The 22,588-nt window shown below is 38.8% G+C and overlaps 2 protein-coding genes across 2 annotated transcripts; one reads left to right on the top strand and one right to left on the bottom strand.

Moving 5' to 3' along the window:
- Positions 1-217: 217 nt before the first annotated feature.
- Positions 218-22,588, bottom strand: LOC110043244 (uncharacterized). The gene is made up of 18 exons (XM_089271546.1): positions 22,462-22,588; positions 21,840-22,195; positions 10,777-10,941; positions 10,093-10,203; positions 9,437-9,562; positions 8,960-9,056; positions 8,513-8,731; positions 8,009-8,385; positions 7,574-7,741; positions 7,225-7,335; positions 6,916-7,032; positions 6,390-6,480; positions 5,695-6,069; positions 5,377-5,499; positions 4,802-4,924; positions 3,354-3,488; positions 2,226-2,462; positions 218-1,512 (listed from the first exon to the last, which is right to left on the bottom strand). Exons 1-18 carry the CDS (start codon positions 22,586-22,588, stop codon positions 1,172-1,174), a joined length of 3,399 nt encoding a protein of 1,132 aa, XP_089127672.1. The 3' UTR covers positions 218-1,171.
- LOC149105842 (uncharacterized) lies at positions 13,378-15,948 on the top strand. The gene has a single exon (XM_089271533.1). It carries the CDS (start codon positions 13,446-13,448, stop codon positions 14,370-14,372), a length of 927 nt encoding a protein of 308 aa, XP_089127659.1. The 5' UTR covers positions 13,378-13,445; the 3' UTR covers positions 14,373-15,948.

Here is a 22,588-nt window from a genome sequence, read left to right as displayed (position 1 = left end):
TGAGGTCTATCTCAGCGATTGTTGGCACAGTGATCACTATGATCACCGTCTATAGAGTTGTTTCAAGACTTCATTGCAAACTTTAAATACAACTACCATGATTTCCCTACAGGCAGGTTTAACAGAGGCAATTAGACTTTGGCAATTCACAATAAAAGTGATAGAAAAAGATTTCTTTCCGCCTAGATAAGAACGAGCACAAACACAAAACAGCGCGTTATTTTCACCCTGCTCTATTTTATTGTTACAATCTTTTATAACGTTGCATGTGTCTGACACTTGTATTTATTTTCTACGTTAGCACTCTCAAAAGGCAATTCATAATTACTACAAACAAAAATATGCCTACTCTTTCATACCTGCTCAATATACTTTTCCTAAATCCCCTTTACTCGAATAATGAAATCAAAACCAGTTGGAATCCTATAACTTGCAACTTAGTATGATGTTCGTGGAATTCAATCAATTGAAACTCAGCATCAAGATTCTCCTTCTAAGGGATAATTTCACAGTTCAGCGCGTGTACAAGTTATAGCGTGACTATAAAATGCTACCTTGTTCATTGTTCAACAACTACAGAATATGATTTGTGAAACCAGAATGGCTGATGCCCAAATTTTACTCAAGATGTCAACGGATTTATCGCGCAAAACTTCGAATTCAGTTTAGTGATTAACGTTAAATTTGTCATTCGGCCGCTAAGGTTTTACTCTGGACACACACACGTGTTATGTACTTTTATCCGATTGGTGGATTAACAACATATGTATTAATCAAAACCTACGAAAGGAATTCTAATGACAAACATTACTCCTATCAGCGCGTTACCGTGACTGAGGTGAAAGTCTTAAAGGAAATTCAGTTCTCGCAGAGGTCATTAGCTCGGCAAACGTTATAGCTTGTTATAACACGGAGCCATAAAACTATCCTTTAATACCAATTACCCCAGAAGTAAGCTCAAAGTAAACGGTTTGTCTTAGGCTGAGGATAAGTGACTACTCGATTTTGTAATAACCTATTGATTGACACATCATCGGTGATATTGAAATTTCTGATTATATTGCACTTCTCTACTTTACCAACAGTTTGTATATACCCTTATATATTTGCAAAGGTTTAGATGGTCTGTACAGGGTGTGTAAAACTAAGACTGCGACTGTCCGCGATTTCTTCAGGTAGTTTCATAAAAGACTTCGACCTCGTCAGGTCGGAAGTAGCGACTACCCCCCAGGAATGATTGTGAGAAGGAGGATCCATAGCCGTTGCCAGCTGGCGGGCTGTAGGTGTATCCAAGGTTTGACTCTGAGTTGGTGTTTGATGCAGCGTTGTCAACAATGTTAATATCGTATCCTTTTCCAAAATTTGGTCCATAGTTAGAGCAGCTGTACATGGCATATTTTCCCCTAGGACTATACTTTCCTCTTTGATTTAGCTTTAGTGGTTGCCAACCTGGCTTGTTAACCAATGAGAAGAGAAAGGCTGCTGAATCGTAGTGATATGAACAACTGGAACCTAATTTGAAATACACAATGGAAAAAGAAGTCCAACAGTAATGACGTATTACCGACAACGTTAATTTGATTGGCTTACAAAATTTTACTATTATTCTAGCTCGGCATTATTTCTTATAGTGTTAATCTTAAGTTCTCTGGTTGCTGTATGTTAAATGTCTCCTGAGTTTTTAATAATTTCAATTCTGGGATAAGCAAGCCTGGTGGGAGACTGGAAACAGCTTCCCCCACTCCAGACTGAACATATTTTCCATGCCCTGTTTTATAAATTTCATGAAATTAATATCGAGCTGTAAAGCTGTCAGCTAGCCAGGAACACCATGCCATATAAAAATGCAAGTGTTTCTATCGGCCTGTTTATCTTGATGAGTTATCCAGAAAATTCTTAGTATGATTGACTTATTTGCTTTTCTTTTGTATTACCCTTTTTTGTTTCCTTTCTTAATGATTCGAAGCCGTTGTACCGCTTCCTATAAAGTTCTTCCATCCCGATATGTCCCTAAAACCCTCACGAATCAGAAAAGAGGCGCGTAAACACAGCAAGTAATATTTTAATACACCACTACCATAGTGTAAATATTCCTTTTATAAAATTCTTTTTCAAACTCTTCTACCATTGTTCTCCGTGACCGCTATTGCGAAATATGATCATGGCTGACTCACAACTTGAGCTTGGATCGCCTGTGATAAGATGAAATTGATTATGTCACTTACTCGTCCATGAGACACTTGTGTATCCTCCAAAAATATATTTCCCAACACGGATGATTGTGACAGATGGACCTTTGCCGTCACAGTTTGAGTGGAAGGTAGAGGAAGACCAGCCATTTACAGTTGCCTGGTAACAGCGATTCCAGTAAGAGGATTGGCGAGTCACAGGCTTTAACCATTTATCCAGCCATGTCAGAAAATTCTGGCTGTTTCCCACAATGCTGGAATATTTAAGACCCGCTGCAAAAATAACATATAAGAACGTTCTTTGGATCCATTTTGTACCTAGCAGTTATTTTGGTGGACTATTTTGAAAGTTAGTTTTGCTAAGAATTAATAACACCGTGATCTTCACCAGTTATAAGATGACCATCATTGCTTGCACCGTAATGTGACGCTAACTAAACTGGATGTACTGTCTGTTCGGAAAGATATTTTATATGTGGTCGTTATATGCCACCGGGCAACTTAAAATATTTTTTATCTGCAATATCTCGTTCTAAATTTTGGGTCGCAGAGATCAATACTCTTAATAGATGATTTAAAATCCCGAACAGGGCAATATTCGGAGAGTATTTATCAGGAAAACGTTATATCATTACCAATGCTCAGCGCTGACGTTAGAGTTCTCAATGGAAAAACCAGCGGCAGATAATGTCACGAAATTTGACAGCTTTTTTAAATATTGAATTGAAAAAAGCTTCTAATAGTTAAAGTCCACGTAGGCGGTTTCAGCTTCACTCCCCATTACTGTCCTTTCTAAGTGTGGTTAATGTTAATGTAAAAGCTTGTCTGTAGTAGCGAGAAGGTAGCAAACAACATTACTGAGTCGTGTTCTCTTTTAGTTGCAACAGTAACAGTCATCCGATATGGCAAACTGATCAAAATTGTAAAGGAGAATTCTGATTGGTTCCTTGAGTGGTTCGAATTTGCAACATCGGCGGCTGAGATGTATCATTCATGAGTTAGTTTTGGAGAATTGGTTTTGTTTAAACCATCCCAAAAAAGAAAGCAACCACCAAGAAATCTCAGTTTTTCTTTGTTTTGTTGACATCATATTTGGTGGACAAGTTGAACTTAATTCTAACCACTGCTACCTGAATTGAAGCACAATCAACGTGAAATACTTACCTGCCGCGGTGTACCTACAGGTTTTTCCGTCTCCTGCTAAAGGATGGTTACACGTACATGTGTAGGATCCTACAGTGTTCGTACATGAAGCTGAACGGTGGCAGTCGTGTACACCGCTGACACACTCATCGATATCTGTGGGTAATAAGGAACAGGGAAGAAGAAAGAAAACAAACATAAATTATTTTGTACTTTGTCGCAAAAGGTGTTTTATGTTCTGAAGTAAGGAGTTTTCGTTGGTAGTACTTTAGTGGTACTTAATCGTAAATTTGATAACACGTGCCGTGATTAGAGGTTTACCATGTTTATCAATAAAACCTCTCAAGGGAAACAATCCTTGTTGTAGAGCGTTGTCACGATAGCCATACTGCTGTGCCCGGTCAATAGAACATGTTTGCAGATCAAAAGAACCCGTTGTCCAAAGAAAGTATGAGAAATGTCATTTTTTGGGATTTCTGGTTTATACCCTTGAGGTTTTTTTTTCCGTGAATAGAACCAAAATAAATATACACTCTTTTTTAATTTTCTGTTACATCCAAAACGAGACTGAGCTCATTCAAAATCATAAATATATTTTACATACTAGAAATTGGTTACGTGTGGCGAGACATTTTTGCGGGAGTTTAATTTTTCGGATGGGCGATATTTTTTGTTTTTTGCAGGAACTAATTTTGGGATTGTGAAAGACTGGTTCTTCGTGCTGGATATCAAATTTTGTTATTTTCAGAAAGTGGCATTTGCTGCGTTTTTTGTTGCACTTTACGGTAAGCTGTAAGGCGCGGTAAGGCGCGGTAGACTCATGCATGGTCAATGCACTCGTCTCAGGATCGAGCGGCCCGGATTTCACATCTGGCCGGAGACACCGCGTTTTGTTCTTGGGCAAGACACTTAACTCGCTCCACCAAGGTGTTTAAATGGGTACCGGCGAACTGAATGTTGGGGTTAACCCTGCGATGGACTAGCGTCCCATAGAGGGGGGAATAGAAATATCCGTAATCGCTTCTCGCTACGCAGAAACCAGGATAAGCTCTGGCCTGGTGGCATGACCCACTTGGCTCGTATACAGACTTTACCTTCACGGTAATCAAGTAACCAGTCACTGTGGAGCAATTACGCCCTGCCCAACTTTGGCTGGTGGTGCCTTCAGATGATCCTTTTCTGTCAAGTTTTAGCAGCTACACCTGCCTTGTACCATCAGCAATTTCATCGTTTTATTGAAGGAGACGTTTTAAATAAATGGCATCAACAAGTTTCTGCATGTGAGGCATGTTTGTATAATTTCGACAATGGAGAAAGTCGGGGAAAAAAATGCAACTTGAAAATCGCAAAAATTAGCTAGGAGCAGAAGAAAACTCGTCCCACACTGTAGACGTATAGCTTTATTTTCATGTGGCGTCATTTCATTTCGCAATATTTTTTTTAGTTCTTGTTAAGGAGATATAACTTACCAGTGCAATTTTTGCCATCTCCTGAGTATCCAGGTTTGCACGCGCAAGTGTAAGATCCACGAGTATTGTTACAAACACCATTCACATCACAGCTATGAGAGTTTGAAGAGCACTCGTCTATGTCTGAAACAAGGTGAAAAGGAGTAAATATGGATAAACGTTGAGTTGTCGTTAGTCTGACCATTTCACCGAAACTGAAAAAGAAACATACAGGTTGAGAACAATCCGTCGAAAATTTACAGTAAGCACAGAATATTTTAATGAAAAAAAAAAAAACGATTAATTTTACTTTCCACTCGTTTTGACTCATTCTTTGCGTTTGGATGATTTACATTACCGTAGTTATAAACCACTGGCGCAGTCTTCGAAACTGTTAAAAAATAAAGTTATTACAGGGTTGAACCTTTTTTTCTATCAGCTTTCTTATTGCACAAGTGCGGTTGGTTACAGTTTTTTCTAAGCCTATCAATGCAAGAGAAATTTCATAGTTGTTGAAAATAAAGTGAGATTGTTATTAAATTCAGTATCAACATTAATATGTTGTTTGTTTGATGGTTGGTTGGTAGATTTCTTACCATTGCAAGTTTGTCCATCTCCGGTATATCCAGCTCTACACTTACACGAATATGAGCCCACGGTATTTACACAATCTGCTTTCACGTCACAGTTATGAGTGTTGGTGGAGCATTCCTCTAGATCTGCAAAAATTAAATTTCGAAAAAAATGAGAGTCATCAAATACATGAATAATGTTTACAGTACTGGTTTGTAACAAACTATCTTAAAAATGAATCATGGAACCTTTTTGAGCGTGAAAGAAATTCTGGGGAGTTGATTATTTTTTATTAGTAGATTACAATGTATTTTAACCGCATTAAGCAAGAGATTTATCACCTGTAAAGCAAGTAAAGTTGAAGCAGTTATCGCATGGCACGTCATTCCAAGTGTATCCATGCCTCACGCCAAGAGTGTGCACACAGTCTTCGTTGTTCCAATTGTTTGGTTGCTTTGGAGCCCAAAACCTAAAACTGCTAATTTCTTTATTTGTCCACACAAAAGAACCTTCAACACTGCGGTCATTCAGCCCTATCCATGATCTATCGCCAGCATGACGGTGCTGAATAAATACGTTTTCCTCCTGGTTGTGCACTGTAACCAGATCAGAGTTCATCTCAGAACAGTTTGACTCAGCAGTCAACCATGTGGCGCATGCGGGGCTTGAAAAGTAGCAATAACCACCAAAGTAAGTCCATCCTAGCTGGCAAATGTCTGCAGATATAAACAACAATAAATCCATAAAAAGTAAGAGAAATCATTAAGAACGTCTTAAGTGAAAGTTATTAAAGGAAATAGTTGCTTGTCATGTTTCTGAAAAACCTTCAAATGTTTTGCTATTTTTACTCCTGACTGAAACATTGGACGTCATTTGTTATGAAATTAACTTTTAACAATCAAATTCAAGAAATCGCCTGATAAAGTCTTATTTTTAACAGCGTAAGTGAGAAAAGTTACTAAAATATGAATACTAAATGAGCTAAACTACTGATCAAGACATTAGTAAAATTAACGATGAATTATTTCGTCCCTACCTGAAAGGACAGTGTATGAGATAGACAGTGGATCATACTTTGTGTCGTACAACTCTTTTAAACAAACTCGCACACTGGTCGTATTGATGTACTGCAAAAAAAAAAAACAAAAATAATCAGTGGTCCTCTAAACTGAAGTCGAAAATATAATTTTCACAACGCTCACGGAGATATTCTGAAATATTATTAAATCTTCGGAAGAAAAAGCAAACTCATGATCATAGCTCCCTTGGGTTTTCGTTCTAGTAAGACATATCAATATCATATCATTTGCATCTAGTAGGTATCTCTCAACTTTCTTGGCTGTCTTGGAGACGCCATCTTGTATTTTACGATTTTCTCCGCATTTAATTTGATGGAAAATAACGGATGTAAAAGGGTACGAAACTAATTCTGCATTGATGTTCCCCCTGAGAAAATTGGAAGAAGCCAAGAACTCTTTCAAATAGACGAGGTTTGGTTCGACTGGCGTGACAAAAATGCAGTTTAAATGGAAATACTTAATAAAGTGAAGAAACAGAATTACCTCCACCCAAGCAGTTATTCCATTGTGTACTGGTTGTCGATTTCCACCGCTAGACGAATGGTTCGCGGAAACAAACACATTTGGGGTGCTGTTGTACTTTTCAGTAAAGCGGATATCCTAGAGAAAAACTCTCATTAAGTAAGCGGGGTGTTATTCAACTTTGACCACTAGCAAACTGAATTTTATAATAACTTACTGAGTGAGTATTGTTTAAATTGGCGCTGTTCTGTGGGTCTGTACACTAACTCTTAAATTTTTTAAGAAATTAATTCTAGGCAAGCTCTCTTGTAAGACGAAAAAGATACCAACCTTGCAATAGGCATTGTTGTAATCTGCAGGTGGATGTTGGGCGTTAGCAAAATAGACTGAACTATGTTCTGTAAAAAGAGGCTTGTGGAGCGAAGAAAACGCCAGCCATTTCTAAAAGAAAAAAATAAATAAATGTTAACTAGAAATTGAGATGGAAATAGTATTAAGTGAGATATCCATAAGCAAACGTCTAAATCAAGATTCTATTTCTTAATTATATTTTTCCATGGTGAAGTATGCTAGAGACCTAGCTGCCAATGCAAAAGACCAGTGTTAAGTGGCTAAAGTAAGTGATAAAGATCTCTCAGTACCTTATGGTTGGTACATAAAAAAAGGTATAGACACTTACAGTATAAACATCGTCGTGAGATCCTGCGTAGTTCTGAAGCTCTCTCAAACAAACTTTAAAGGAGGATTGCGTGACGTCTTCAATCCACACACTGGCAGCGTCACGCTTGAGTCCTGCACGATAGTGCACTGCGGTAACAAACACTGAAGGTATCACTGAAAACTTTCCCTACATAGAAAACAAAAAAGCAAGCCATTACCGTTGACGTTCGACTTACTGATGTTGTTGTTGCTGTTGCCCTAGTGCTCTTTAACAGTAACGAGGATTTGGAAACTTAGTGCGGGTTAGTGCTCTAATGGTTGAGTATTAGGTGACACTTTAGTGCCATTAGTCCAAAGGAAATCATATTATATTGAACGAAATCCGATAACTGTAAGCTATTCAAAATTATTCTTCGTGAACTTGAGTTGTAAAATGAAACGAAAAAGTACCTACCGATGGAAAATTGACAGATTTACAAGTCGTTCCAGTCCACCATTGTGATATCCGTTCTTCCCCGGCAACACCACCCGCTGGAGCCCCTTGGTACGTCATCCAATCAACTGTCACGTTAGCTTTTGATTTTCGCTCATTGTAGCCTGCCGCCATCACACACGCAGTGAATCGATCATAACTGACATTCTCAACCCACGACACAGCGGCATCATGTACGTACGACTTGTCACTGGTGTCAATATGATTGACAGTGATCTGAACTTCAAGTGGTTTGTCAGGATAAAACACATAAGGCTTGAGGCGAATTACTTCACAATGAGAATATCCCAGTGAAGGAATGTGTGGCATGTGACGGCGACCCCGCTGGAAAGGAAATCCTTTAAGAAAATTACAGTACAAAACACAAATCAGTACAAACGATTTAAATTTCCCACGTTTTTTCATCATAATGATCATCATCTTCTTCGACATCGTCAGAAATTTCAGAGTAAAACAATTTCTAACCTTCACAACTACCAGGGTGTTGCACAGAGAAATTCAGTCGCTGAATGCACATTTCCTGTCGAAACAAACACTCATTGTCGTATGTTGTGCCATTGGATGAGCAGACTGGTTCTTGGTAGGATGGACAACTGTCAACAGCAACGCAGCGAGCATCATTTGGTCCAAACGCTTTACAGAGGCAGTGATAATGACATGTCACGTCGATGCAAGGATCCAAGTCTGACAAGAGATAGAAACAATCAGAACAATTGTGAAGAAACGATTTGATCTTCTAGTACACGCTTGCTTGATAGTTATCCACACTTCCGTCTTCCCAGTGTGGGTTTGCAAGGTTTTATAAATATTATTGCAATGAACAACACCGCTGAGGAGTAGAGGGGATACGGGAAAGAGAATCTTAATATACCGAGTGATTTTTCAATCTCCAGACGGAATCTTTTTGCCTACCTCCAGTGACCATGTAGTCGACAGTGATAACATCTTTATTGTTGGCGTCGCTGTTGTAATTCTTCACACACACTTGTGCATCAGTTGTAGATGTATGCTGAATAAAACAAAAAAGAATTAAACCCGGCCTGGTTCATGTTGTTAACGTCCGCCGGAATAGTATTTGAAAAAAAAAACGGATTTAAACGAAAGTTACAGCGAAACAAAAACTTGCTGAAATCGCTTTGAAACGGCCTCGAAACAGCATAGAAACCCAAGTTACAAACAGAAGAGTTCAAGTAATTATTTTTATCGAATTTTGCTTCCATACCTCGAGCTGTTATATGCGAATGTTACATTCCCGTATAAACTGTTATATTTATGTTGTTACGCAATGTCATATAATGTTCACGGGTCCCGAGGAACTTGGAATATTTGTGCCATTACGTTATGAGTGTTTGCTAAACTTACAAAAAGATCACAAGAGTTATTCCTTACCTCAACCCAAGCGGTGACAGCGTTACAACGTGACCCAGAAAGATTAGCATTGTTGTTGTTGTCAGTGCGTTTTGGCGTCACTAATACAACAGGACGAGCATAAAATGGTTTTGTGAAGTTCACTATCTGCAATGTAAAAGAAAAGAATAATTTAATATGGACTGTATTTCCGCGAGACTCTTTTAGAGGTTAAGCTGATAAATAATCCGTATTGGTATTTATAATGCGCTGATTCCAATGTTTAGATTCCAAGTCACACCGTCTTTGATTTGAACAGGGCCGACCTGTACCGTTTACAAGGGTCTTCATGATTGGCCAAACGAAACAATAGGTATACACCACAAACAATGCCCCTAGCCCTAGAACCAAAGAGGTGCAGATTAACAAGAACGAGTCAAAATAGAAGTTTTAAAGAGGTACAAGTCATCTGTTTGAACAAGAGGAAAAGTATGTTTGATCAATTGATCACCGAAGATAAAATTGGGTCTATGACAGATTTTGAGGGTCCAGAGTTCAAATAGTTCCATGTTAACAGTCAATTTTAACTTCCTCCATTGATATGAAAGCGTTGCTGTTGTTGCCCTTTTGATGCCCTATTATAAAGAGGATTTAGATAAGAAACAATAATGCGGCGGGCTGGCAATAATTATTCTTACTTGACAGAAAGCGTAGTTATCCTGATCAGATGGTGAGTTTGTATTGGTAAACACGAGACTGTCGGTTATGGTAAAATTGTCAACACTCAGATTTGTAAACGCCATCCAATTCTGCAGAAAAAAAAGAAAGAAATTGTAGATAAAACCTGGCAATTATGAAAGAGATAAAAACATGCACAATTAAGGACTGTTTTAACCAACGTAAAAGAGTACATGAAATTATCGGCAAGATACGCAAACCCGGTAAGATGTTGATAATTAGCCTTTTTTCAGGAAAAAATCTATAAAAAAAAACAACTCTCCTTGTGTTTGCATTCAACTGCTTCCAGTCAACGCTTTCTACCACATGGTTTCTACAAGTAGCTTGAGGTTTATTAAAGAGCTAACGAACACATATTTTCTTTGTATTGTTTTCTTTTGAAAGCCAACGATTGATGTTTCATACTGGCACAAAAAAGACTCATCTGGAACAGCTTGAAAATGGAAGATGATCAGGCACGTCACAGGGGAAGTTGACCTCTAATATATTTGGTTACATCGTAACGCATGTAAAAATTTTAGAATGCTGCTCTTTAGTCAGGGGTCATCATGATTTTCATTCAACTTTGATGAAGTGTATATCTTTGGCAGAGCATGGTTCATTAGACTGACGACTGACAGAAAACGAAATTTAAATTTACTCACTATCTTTATGCCTTTATGGGGTCCATCGAAAATCTTTACTTCTCTGAGACAAATTTTGAAATTGTCCACGCGCAACTCCTCCACCCACACGGCCATGGCATCCTGAGGTCTCTTGGGAACTTGGTGGCTAGCAGTTACAAATATGGTTGGAGGAGTAGAAAACCGCTGAAATGAAATAACGAGAGAAGTTAGATTAGTAAATTAATCGAGTGCATGCCTGGGTGAATGACCGCATGAACAGATCAGCGAATATGTAAATGACCAATAATGAGAGAATGCGTGAATGCTTGTTTGAGCCATCAAATGTTCTGGCATTTTAAAAATACAAAATGCCTCAAATAACAAATTAATATTTAACAGTGAGTCACGCAACACGTTACACGCCGCAGAAAGTGTAAATATTTTCACAATCAGAGTCCGCCGAGGATATTTTAATTAAAAGGGAACAATACGCTTAAATCCGAAAACTACTAATCAGCTTATTGTTAATCGGTTTTGATCTTTTGCATTAGGAATATTTGCGTTTGATGAGGAAAAATAATATTTTTAGTTAGTCTCAATTGATAAATTAAAAACGCTGTTTAATTTCAACAATTTTCAACATAGTGACATTTTACTCATGTTTTTCGATTGCATTGACATGAAAAGTTTTCTGTTTAGGCTTAGTCTTATGTTTTTCGGACTCTTTATTTGAATTACAAGGCAATTGTTCTACTTAAGGCAACTTCTTTTCAAGGGAGGTGGCTTTTTAGTGTTTTTCTTCAGTTATTGAGAAATATTCCGTACTCAGATATTTATCCCCTAAAAAATATTTGTTTCGAATACTTTCTGCTGTATTTTTACGCTATATTTTGATGGTTAGCATTTGCACAAGTCATGTTTTAAATTGACAGATGATTGACAATTTTGCAGTAAGGAAGATTGATTGCCCGACTCGTGATTTCCATGTTAAATTTCACGCGAGAAACCGATATCGCACAAATCGCGAAGTGAAGCGAGCTCGAGAAAGCGTAGCGAGAAAGCACTGGCTGATATTTAACAACGTCGAGCAAAGAGTTTTAAGTAAGAAATATTTTTACACTCAAATTAAAATTTCAATACCAGCTAAATTTTCAGTGCTCAAGTTCTTCGAAAGAATAATGAGTACTAGCCAAGATGTATTTCTCGCAGCAGAAAAGCCTACCGTTGTGCCATATTGCAAATTGATAGATATATTTACTTGGGAGTTGTTAAACGATGCCCCACGGTAAACAGTCAACCGAGAGCTCTCGCTGTAAATCACAAGTGATTGTTGCGTTGACTGCTGATGGCGAAGCAGGCCCGCTGTTGACATCGCAATTTCTCGTAAACCTTGCGTGGAGCCGGAGCCGCTTCAAATGTACGCAGTAGCACTAAATGCAAACCCAGCCTGCTTGTTTGACATCCTTCGTCGTTTTTTAAGGGGTTGTAACGTAAAATTGAATCTGTGTTAGCTTGACCAGTCAGCTCCGAGATTTTAAGCGGATGAAAGCCGTCGCGTAAGCTTTAAATATGACTCACTGCAGTTTTACGGTCGCTAGAGTTTGTGAATTTGCCATCCAACGACGCGGTTGAGGCGATGCCCTTTGTCTGCTTTGCAAGTTTATAACAGCTGAGAGGAACCATCTTATGCAAGATATTTGATGATGGTTTCTTAACTAGAACATTGTGACCCTTATGAAATAGCCTACATACTCAAAATGAATGATGTACTGTAGCTCTGCTTTTCTTTGTAGTTGGTGAGGTAATGTTCGCCTTGCAAGCTGCCATTTCGTCTTCTATATACGTCGCAATTGGCACTGGAGCTTCTTCGGCCGCTGAACTTTGCCTTGCGGCTTTCCTTTATTTGTTTCTGCCATTTTCTTGTCCAAGCCGTTATGATTTTGTCATTTTCTGGTACTCGAAATCGTAAGCGGCTTCTTATTTGAAAAAGACTTTTGCTCTTTTTTTCGCTCCGTAGATTGCAGCAATGATTTTGCAACATGATTAAAAGGTCGCTGAGAGTGTTTTCAGAGAGTTCCGTCTTTTGCACTGTGAAGCCCTCACCTGAGTTTGGAGGTTAAGGTGGCTTGAAGGGAATTCTTGGGGAGTGAAGATTTTTCTTATCAGGGTTCTCTATTGCCAAGTAAGGGTCGTTTCGTCTGCTTGATATCTCTTGGATGAACTTAGCGAATTGACTTAATGAAGGATAGTCTGCGGCTTTCTTAACTTTATATCGGTAAGCGTGACGTTGTCATCTTCCAGGAAGGTCATCAGGAAGTTTAACAAGTAACGGTTTTAGGAAAGCCGCTTCGTCAAGTACTATTAGACCACTGAGTCCTCCATCATTCTTTGCAAATTCCAGTTCGAACAGCAAATTTCCTAGTTCCTGTGGGCCTTTATTATCCTTGGGTTCGATCTTGGGGAACATTGTCAGTTTGTTAAGGTGCATTTGAGCTACAACTGCATTCGAACCGAAGCGCTCACTTAATTTCTTCCAAGCCTCTTTTAAACCCTCGTCAGGATTCTCCACATAGGCATTGCGCAGGGGTTGAACAAATCTCCTTGACTCTCTGGCCGGTGGCATTCTCGGTTAACAACTGGTCGAGTAATGGCGACGTAAAGACGTGCGTTGCTGCCGCCCGCCGATCTTTCTGCTCTGTCTTTGGTAAATGGCCGTTTTTTTCGGTCAGTTTTTGAGCAAAAGAAAAACCATATCCTCAGACTCTTCCGACGAATCATCTCTTTCGCCGGAAATAAAAAAAACCAAGCCATACTCCTCGCCAACGCATCACGAAGACGAAATAATGACAGCTCTCAGTATGACACAAGATGTTGGTGCAACTCTACAAGCAATCTTAGCAAAGCTGGAAAAGCTTGATTCAATAGAATCCGCCGTGAAGAAAATTGAAGCCAATCTCGAGAACTTAGAGAAACGAACCCAAAGGCTAGAAGATTTCCAAACAACAGCGAAGAAAGATATTGACGATCTAAAAGAAGGGATCAACTTTACTGGACAACAACTCAAGGATAAGACAGAAGCTATGGAGAAGGTGCATCGACTCTATGAAACTCAATTAGCAGAGCTCACGACAAAATGCCAGAAAAATGGGGATTTGTTAGACGAGATCCACACCAAAAATCTTTACTTAGAAGCCTACTCTCGCCGGGAGAATATCAAATTCACGAACATAGAAGAATCGACAGAAATAGGCGGCCGCACTAGTGAAGACACCGAAGAAGTTCTCCGAACTTTTCTGGAACGTGATCTTGGTTATAGGGATGCAAGGAATGTAGAAATTCAGCGAGTACATCGCATCGGAAAAAGCAAGGATGGAAATCCGCGTCCTATTCTGGCCCGTTTCCTTAGATATAAAGACTGTCAACAGATCTTTTTACTGGGTCACCGGCTTAAAGGCACTAACTTTCAAATGTTCCGAGACCTTCCCCAGGAAATCATTACCCGTCGCAAAGTACAGATGGGAGCTTTTAAGGATGCCAGGAAAAATGGAGTGGCTGCCTCCTTCAGCCAATCTCAACCGGATAAATTGTATATCAGAGGTAAATTGTGGCCGATCGGGCAAAAATTTACTATTTAATTAACACTAAATAAACTTTGTTCAGATTGACCGGTAAATTGTTCAAACTTCTCGCAGTTTCGTTATTGCCAATATGCTTTTCACCAATTAGAGGCGGTCGGCAACTTAAACGGGCTAATAGAGTTGCAGGCTTTTTCTCTTTTTTGCTGTAGTAAGCAATCAAGTTGCCTAATTTCTCCACCATAAGTCCTTTAGTAATTTTATTCATTTTGTGTGTGTTTTCGTTTTACTGTCTCCAGGGCATAAAAATCTATCTAATTAACAATAGTTTAAAGGCATGTGGTCATTTAGATATCTTTTATTGTGAAAATGCAAAACAGTCAACTCAGCCTCCTTCATTACTCACAATACAACAGATCTGAAAATAATTTCCCTCAATGTCAGGGGATTGGGAAACAATGCCAAAAGAAAAGAGGTGTTTAACTGGCTGAGAGCGAAAAAGCAATCTATATATATGCTGCAAGAGGTCCATTGTTCTCGAGAAACTACCGATATATGGTCTTGTGAATGGGGGTACAAAGCGCTCTTCAGCTGCTGCAGCAGCAACAAAGCAGGGGCTGGTATTCTTTTCAATAATAATTTCAATTGCCAGATCCACAAGGTTTTCTCGGATCCGAATGGACGCTTTTTAATATGTGATATCGTTGCTGATAGCAAGCGTCTGACTGTGGCTAACATCTACGCTCCGAATGAAGACGATCCAAACTTCTTTCAGGTTTTTTTCGATCATTTATCAAACTTTAAATGTGGTGAAATCATAATTGGTGGGGACTTTAACTTAGTTCTTGACGTGGAAAAAGACAAGAGGGGTGGCCTTGCCAGAACACACAAAAATGCCTTAAAAGTGATTCGAGATTTCTCTGAAAATCTTTGTTTGACTGATATTTGGAGACTTTTCAACCCAGAAGCCAGGAGATATACTTGGCGCCAAAACCAACCTGTCATACATTGCCGACTCGATTTTTTTCTAGTAAGTGAATCATCTTTATGTGATGTGACCCATGCAGATATTTTTCCTGGTTTCAAAACGGATCATTCGATGATTACTCTGAATCTAGCTTTACACTCGAACCCCAGAGGCAAAGGTTTTTGGAAGTTGAACACGTCCCTTTTATCCGAAATGAGATATGTCCAAGAAATTAAAACAACAATTGAAAGCACTGTGAAACAATACAAAGACGACACCTCAGTGAACCCAGCTCTGCTTTGGGAGATGATTAAATTAAAGGTGCGAGAAAAATCAATATCTTATGCTTCATACAAAAACGCGACAACAAGGAAACGCGAAGAAATGTTGGAACGCGAAATCGCCTTGTTAGAAAAACATTTAGACAATGCAAGCAATAGTAACCCCTCATATCATATTGTTGCTGAAAGAATTTTTACCTTAAAGAAAGAGCTAGAAAACATTTTTGAGTATCGAACCAAAGGCGCTATCATTAGGTCAAAGTCGCAATGGTACAACGAGGGCGAAAAGAACTCCGGATATTTTCTAAACCTCGAAAAAAGGCACTGTAAACAAGGAACAATTAGTCAATTAAAAATTAATGACACCGACTTTGTCACCACAGACAAAGATATCTTATCTGAATGTACGGCTTTTTATAAAAATCTTTATACGTCAAAAAGCCCCGACAACATCCAGTCAACATTCCTCTCTGAAGTGAACTCCACTTCTTTGACCAATGAAGAACAAACTTTATGTGAAGGCCCCTTAACTCAAAAGGAATGTTTCGAAGCCCTGAAGAAGATGGAGTCTGACAAAACGCCAGGCACGGATGGACTTCCCGCCGAATTCTACAAAGTTTTTTGGAAAGACATTTCTTCTTTTTTAATCTCGGCCCTCAACTATGCTTTTGACTCTGGCTGCCTCTCAGTAACACAAAGACGAGGGGTTATAAAACTAATTCCAAAAAAAGATGCGGAACTATACTTCATCAAAAATTGGAGGCCTATTACCCTTTTGAACACTGATTACAAAATCGCAGCAAAATCTATTGCAAACCGAATTAAATTAGTACTTCCAAACCTTATCAATCACGATCAAACAGGATTTTTGAAGGGCAGATTTATAGGCGAAAATATCAGACTCATTGACTCAATCATCCAATATGCCACAGAAAAGAATATCCCGGGCCTGTTACTTTTTATTGACTTTGAAAAGGCATTTGATTCTCTCGAATGGTCCTTCATACATGGAACATTAAGATCCTACGGTTTTGGTGCTTCGCTAATTAACTGGGTGAAAACCCTGTATAGTCATAGTGAAAGCTGTATTCTGAATAATGGATGGGCAAGTAATTTTTTTGAAATTCAAAGAGGTGTTAGGCAAGGCTGCCCGCTCTCACCTTATTTATTTATCCTATCGGCAGAGGTGCTGGCCACGGCAATTAGGAAAAATACTAATATAAAGGGAGTCTCTGTAAATAATGTGGAAATTAAGTTAAGTCAGTATGCCGATGACACAACACTTATATTAGACGGGTCACGTGAATCTCTCCTTTCATCCCTTGCAATGCTTGACGATTTCAGCAAAGTCTCTGGCCTCAGACTCAATGATAAGAAAACGGAAGCTCTATGGATTGGCGCAAGTATTGGAAGTGATAAAATTCTGTTATCAGGAAAAGAGCTTAAATGGCCAAAAGACAAAGTAAAATCCCTAGGTCTATGGATTTCAACAGATCCCGAACTATCTGCCTCTTTAAACTACAATGAGAAACTTGAAAAAGTGAAAGAAATCCTGAGATGCTGGAAATACCGCCGACTCACATTGTTAGGGAAAATCACTGTTATCAAATCACTAGTGGTCTCCCAATTGGTTTATCTACTCTCGCCTCTTCGCTCAAACTACAGGGTTTTAAAAGAAATAAATGATTTACTCTACACTTTTCTATGGAATGGTAAAGGCGACAAGATAAAACGGAAGGTAATGATCAATGATTTCGGTGGTGGTGGCCTAAAAATGATTGATATTAGTTCCTTCAATAAATCTCTCAAAACCACATGGATTAAAAAATATTTAGATAACAACAATAAGGGAAAATGGAAAATCTTTTTTGATATAACCCTAAAAAAATATGGCTGTCAAAACTTTTTTTCCTACAACCTCAACGTTAGAGACACCTTATCGACAATAACAACTTCGGATGCCTTTTTAAAAGAACTATTAGGAATCTGGGCGGAAGTTAACTTTGAACCTGAAATAACATCGAAAGATCACTTTCTGGATCAACAACTTTGGCATAACTCCCTAATAAAGATAGCCAACAAAACAGTTTTTTAAAAAAATTGGTTCACCAAAGGAATAACTCGGGTGAAACATCTTTTAGGACCGGACAACAACTTTCTCTCGTTAAATGATTTCCGCTGTAAGTATGAAATAGACCCTCGCCCTCTCAGCTTCTACGGATTAATATCGGCTGTAAAGTCTCTTCGGACTGATTCTAATTTTCAAGATTTACAGAACACCGACCACGAATATGAGCCACTTACAACAAGAATTTTGCAGGTCAAAAAAGCAACTACAATAATATATAAAAAACTGATTAGTAACAAGAGTTTAACCCCAGAGTCAAGTCAAAAGAAGTGGCTAGAGGATTGTGGCCTACCAATAAATGACAACATAAATTGGAATGCTGCCTATCTTTTAGCTAAAAAATGCACAAAGAGCACTAAGCTGATAGAGTTTCAATTTAAATTCTTACATAGACGTGTACCAACCAATAACTTTTTATTTAGAATAGGCCTACAGGGCGATGAAAAGTGCAGTTTTTGTCACACCTCCTCTGAGTCAATAATTCATCTTTTTTGGTCATGCCGTCAAACATCTCACTTTTGGATTAAACTTACTGAATGGCTGAAAAACTTAAATTTACTTCCTAGAGATTATGCTTTGACAAATATTACTGCTTTGGGTCTGAGGCCAGATATCTCTCAATTTGCGCTTCTTATAAATTACTGCTTTCTCTTAGCACGATATCACATATGGCTCGCTAAAACAAAAAATGATCATCCAAATCTTACGCTTTTCATATGCACACTAAAATTACAATATGAGATAGAAACAAAAAGTGGAGACACGAAGAAATGGAAACCTCTTACAGGATACATGAGGATTTAATTAATATTTTAGATTATATTTTCTGTAGGGTTATCTATCTCCTACCCATTAATCTATTTCTAATCTCCTGTCAGATGCATAACTCATTTTACTTTTAATGTACCACATGCCTTTGGTCTGTTTTTTTATGTTTCTGTACTACAACCTCAAGCTGTAATGATAACTAGCTATTTTTCTTCTCAGTTTTGTTTTTTTTCTTTGCCCCTTGTCGTCACTGTATTTCTTAATTGTGTAAGTCGTGTAACTGTATTTGTTAGTAATGTAAGTCGTTTAGTTATTGTAATTTAAATAGTGTAAATAATTAGAGCAATATAATGTAAATAGAGTTAGTGTTGTAAGTAAAAAAAAAAACAAACAAAAAAAAACAAAAAAATTCTCGGTTAACAGGGTTAACGTTTCACTTGCAGTGATGTTCACATCTCTCACCATGTTTTCAAATCACGCTTTCCAAGCGCGGTAGTTTTCTGGCCGGTTGTCTCGTCTAGCCATAAACTGAATAAAAGATTCCAGGTGTTTGAGAGGCATAGGTGAGACAGTGCTTTCAATTTGCAATGGAGTAAACTCTGTACTTTTAGGATCTAACTTCTTGGGGGCGGTGAGTTCGTATTTGAAAGTTGATTTTATATGCTGTGCTGCTCAAGGATTTAACTTCTCAGCAGTGGTTTGCTTCTCCTTGAAATTTATGTTGGGATGAGTCCCTCGAGTGCTTTCTTCATCTATATGTGCCTCGATGAAATCTCGCACACGCTGGGATGGATCCATGGGTGGCAAATCTGGTTTCTGGAATTCGTTGGCAAAAGTGGGAGCGAGTTCCTCATCCATCGCGTTCGCTTTGGCCAGTGTCACGGCTGCCTCTTGCTCCAAGCGTAAACACGCGATCCGCGCCTCTTCCTCACGTTTCTTTCGGGCGAAGGCCATTTCTTCCTCTCTCTTGTTTTTCTCTTCTTGCTCTAACAGGAGGGCCGACTGGGCCTCGATTTCGACCGTTTTCCTTTCTATTTCTGCCTTCTCTACGGCTGCCACGCAACTCGCTTATCGCTGAGCGAATCTTGTCCACCGAATTTAGTGTAACCGATAAATTTAGATTCATTTTTTGGTGAAGAAAAGGCTCTTACTACGCTAGCGATTGAAAATTCCAACTACCTCGTGACGCTAATACAGACCAGAATATAAGCTGAGTGCGCTGCCCAATAAAAACGCGAGGAAAGATCACGTCGATAAACAAGACAAAAAGAGTAACGCAATAAGTAACGTGATGCTGTAAGTATGTGACACCACAGAATATGCAAATGACGTAAATGCTTGCTTGAGCCTTCAAATGTTCTTAAACTTACAGACATTTTCAGATTGCAACAGATCTTTTCAAAAACTGACGGAACGTTTGGGATGGTAAAAATACAAAATGCCTCAAATAACAAATTAATATACAAAAGTGAGTCACGCAACCCGTCACACGCCGCAGAAAGTGTAAATGTTTTCACAATGAGAGCCCGCCGAGGATATTTTAATTATTCAAAAGGAGAAAAATACGCTTAAGTCCAAAAACCACTAATCAGCTTATTGTTAATCGGTTTTGATCTTTCGCATAAGGAACAGTTGTGTTTCATGAGGAAAAATAATCTTTGTAGTTAGTCTCAATTGATCAGCGCTTCTTAATTTCAACAAATTTCAACATAGTAACATCATGTTTTTCGATTGCATTGAAACAGTTTTGTGTTTAGGCATAGCCTTATATTGCTTGGCAACTTTTGAATTACAGCTGTTTTACTTGAGGCAACCTCTCATCAAGAGAGGCGGCTCTTTAGTGTATTTCTTCGCACAAATCGCGAAGTGAAGCGAGAAAGCACTGACTGGTATTCAACAACGTTGAGCAAACAGTTTTAAGTAAGAACTATTTTTACACTCAAATTAAAATTTTAATACCAGCCAAATTTTCAATGTTCAAATTCTTCGAAATAGCATCGAGTCAAGAATAAAAAGTCGAAATGTATTTCTCGTAGAAGAAAAGCTTACCGATCGTGGACTGCCGTTGTACCATATTGCAAGTTAATAGAAATATTAACTGGGGAGTTGTTGAACGATGCCCCATGGCCAGTTAAGAAGTGGCAGTAAATGCAAACCCAGCCAGCTTGGTTGACATCCTTCGTCGTTTTTCCAGAGGCTGTAACTTGCAGTGCAATCTGGGTTAGCGTGACCTTTCAGCTCCGAGATTCTAAGCGGATGAAAGTCGTCGCGTAGGCTTTGAGTATGACTGTTTTACGGCCGCTTGAGTTTCTGAATTTGCCATCCAAGGACGCGGTTGAAGCGATGTCCTTCGTCTACTTTGCAAGTGTATTTCGTCCGCGTGGAACCATCTTCTACAGGATATTTTGATGTTGGTTTCCTAACTGGAGTGAGGATAACATGATACCAGAAACATTAATTGTGACCCTTATGGGGTAATCTACATACTCAAAATGAATGCTGTGCTATAGTTGTGCTTTTCTTTGTAGTTGGTGAGGTAATGTTCTCCTTGAAAGCTGCCATTTCGTCTTCTACATATGTCACAACTGGCACTGGAGCTTCTTCGGCTGCTGAACTTTGCCTTACGGCTTTCCTTTGTTTGTTTCGGCCATTTTCTTGCCCAAGCCGTTATGATTTTGTCGTTTTCTGGTACTCGGAATCGTAAGCGGCTTCTTATATCTCTCTAAAAAGTTGTACTTCAGTTCAAAGCAGGGAGAAACTTCATTTTCGCTTTGGAAAGACTTGTGCTTGTTTTTAGCTCGGTAGATCGCGGGAATGATTTTCCAACATGATTAAAAGGTCACTTTTGTTTTTTTTTTTTTTGTCGCACCAGTGAACGATCACGGAAACTCTTGTTTTCAGAGTCGTAATTTCACGCTAAATACCTCGCCTTGGTAACCAAGACGGGCGCTTTTGATGCTTTAAATAACCTCGTTACATAAAGTACAGCTCTTTTCCGCACTAATTCCTTTCAAAAATATTAGCAACTTTTTGACAAATTTAGCACACAAAAAAGACTGGCAAACCGTTTTAGGCAGTTTCTGCCAATATTTGGCAACTTTTTGGCATTTCTTTGTTTGTCTTTTTGCATTTTTGAGGAATTTCTGAGTGGATGGCCAGGTTTAATTCTTTGTTCTACAATTTCTACACTATTTCTTCATCTTTTGTCATACTGATTAGATTAATTCGTATACTGTAATCATCATTTTTTAGGGTTAACTGACGATATTAATATTTTGTATTTTTTCTTTCTTACATCCACATCCACAATCGGGACTCCCTTTTTCATGACCTTTTTATATATCTCTTTACTTTCTATACCACTTAACAAAACAAATTCTAACCTGCTGGAAATCGATCCTCTTGCATTCCATTCCAGTTGTCCAAGAGTTTAAGGATGTGGTGCCAGTTTGAGATCCATGGGGTTTCGTTTCAAACGCGAGATAGTTTACCTCAATGGACTTATTTGAACCGTTAGCAAATTCTAGAACACAGGCTGTAAATTCACTCGCTTTAATATCTTCTACCCAGACTGCAGCGCCGTTCCGCGGGGTTTGGCTCTTCACGGTATGGCCAACTGAGGCGAGAACCGTTACTTGCTGTCCGCCGTAAAATGGCGATTGGAAGTAAATCTTCTTACAACCGAACAGCCCTGGTGAGCTTGTTGTTACATTTTCTTTTCCGGCCTTGAATCCGAGTGCTGTAAAGAAATAAATAAAACTTTAGTCTTGAAAATGATCGCACTTACAAAGGTTTAACTCAATACGCAGCCCATATCCTAGGAATGGACATGTTGATTGCTTTAGGAAGAGATTTAATTCTCAATTTCCTTGATCTGTGCGCCCCTCCCCCATCTTTCAGTTCGCTTCTTCTCTGATCAACAAGACATAAAAACGCCTGAGCTTGCCGTGAGAAGTTGAATTCAGGTTTACATTCAGAGAATGCAACTGAAAATAGATACCATACCTTCAGTTGCTGGAGCGCCCAGGCAAACCATCAAAAAAATGAGAAAGAAGTGCATCGCGTATTGGTGCTCAGACGACATCTTGCTCCGACTGAAAGGGAACTTCACTCTTATGCACATTATAATCAT

This window comes from Orbicella faveolata, unplaced genomic scaffold (genome assembly GCF_042242905.1).
Source record: "Orbicella faveolata isolate gen_17 unplaced genomic scaffold, um_ofav_v1 contig_34, whole genome shotgun sequence".
Classification (NCBI taxonomy): Eukaryota; Metazoa; Cnidaria; class Anthozoa; order Scleractinia; family Merulinidae; genus Orbicella; species Orbicella faveolata.
Note: the sequence above shows the minus strand (reverse complement) of the source record. Positions and strands in the feature narration are given on the sequence as shown.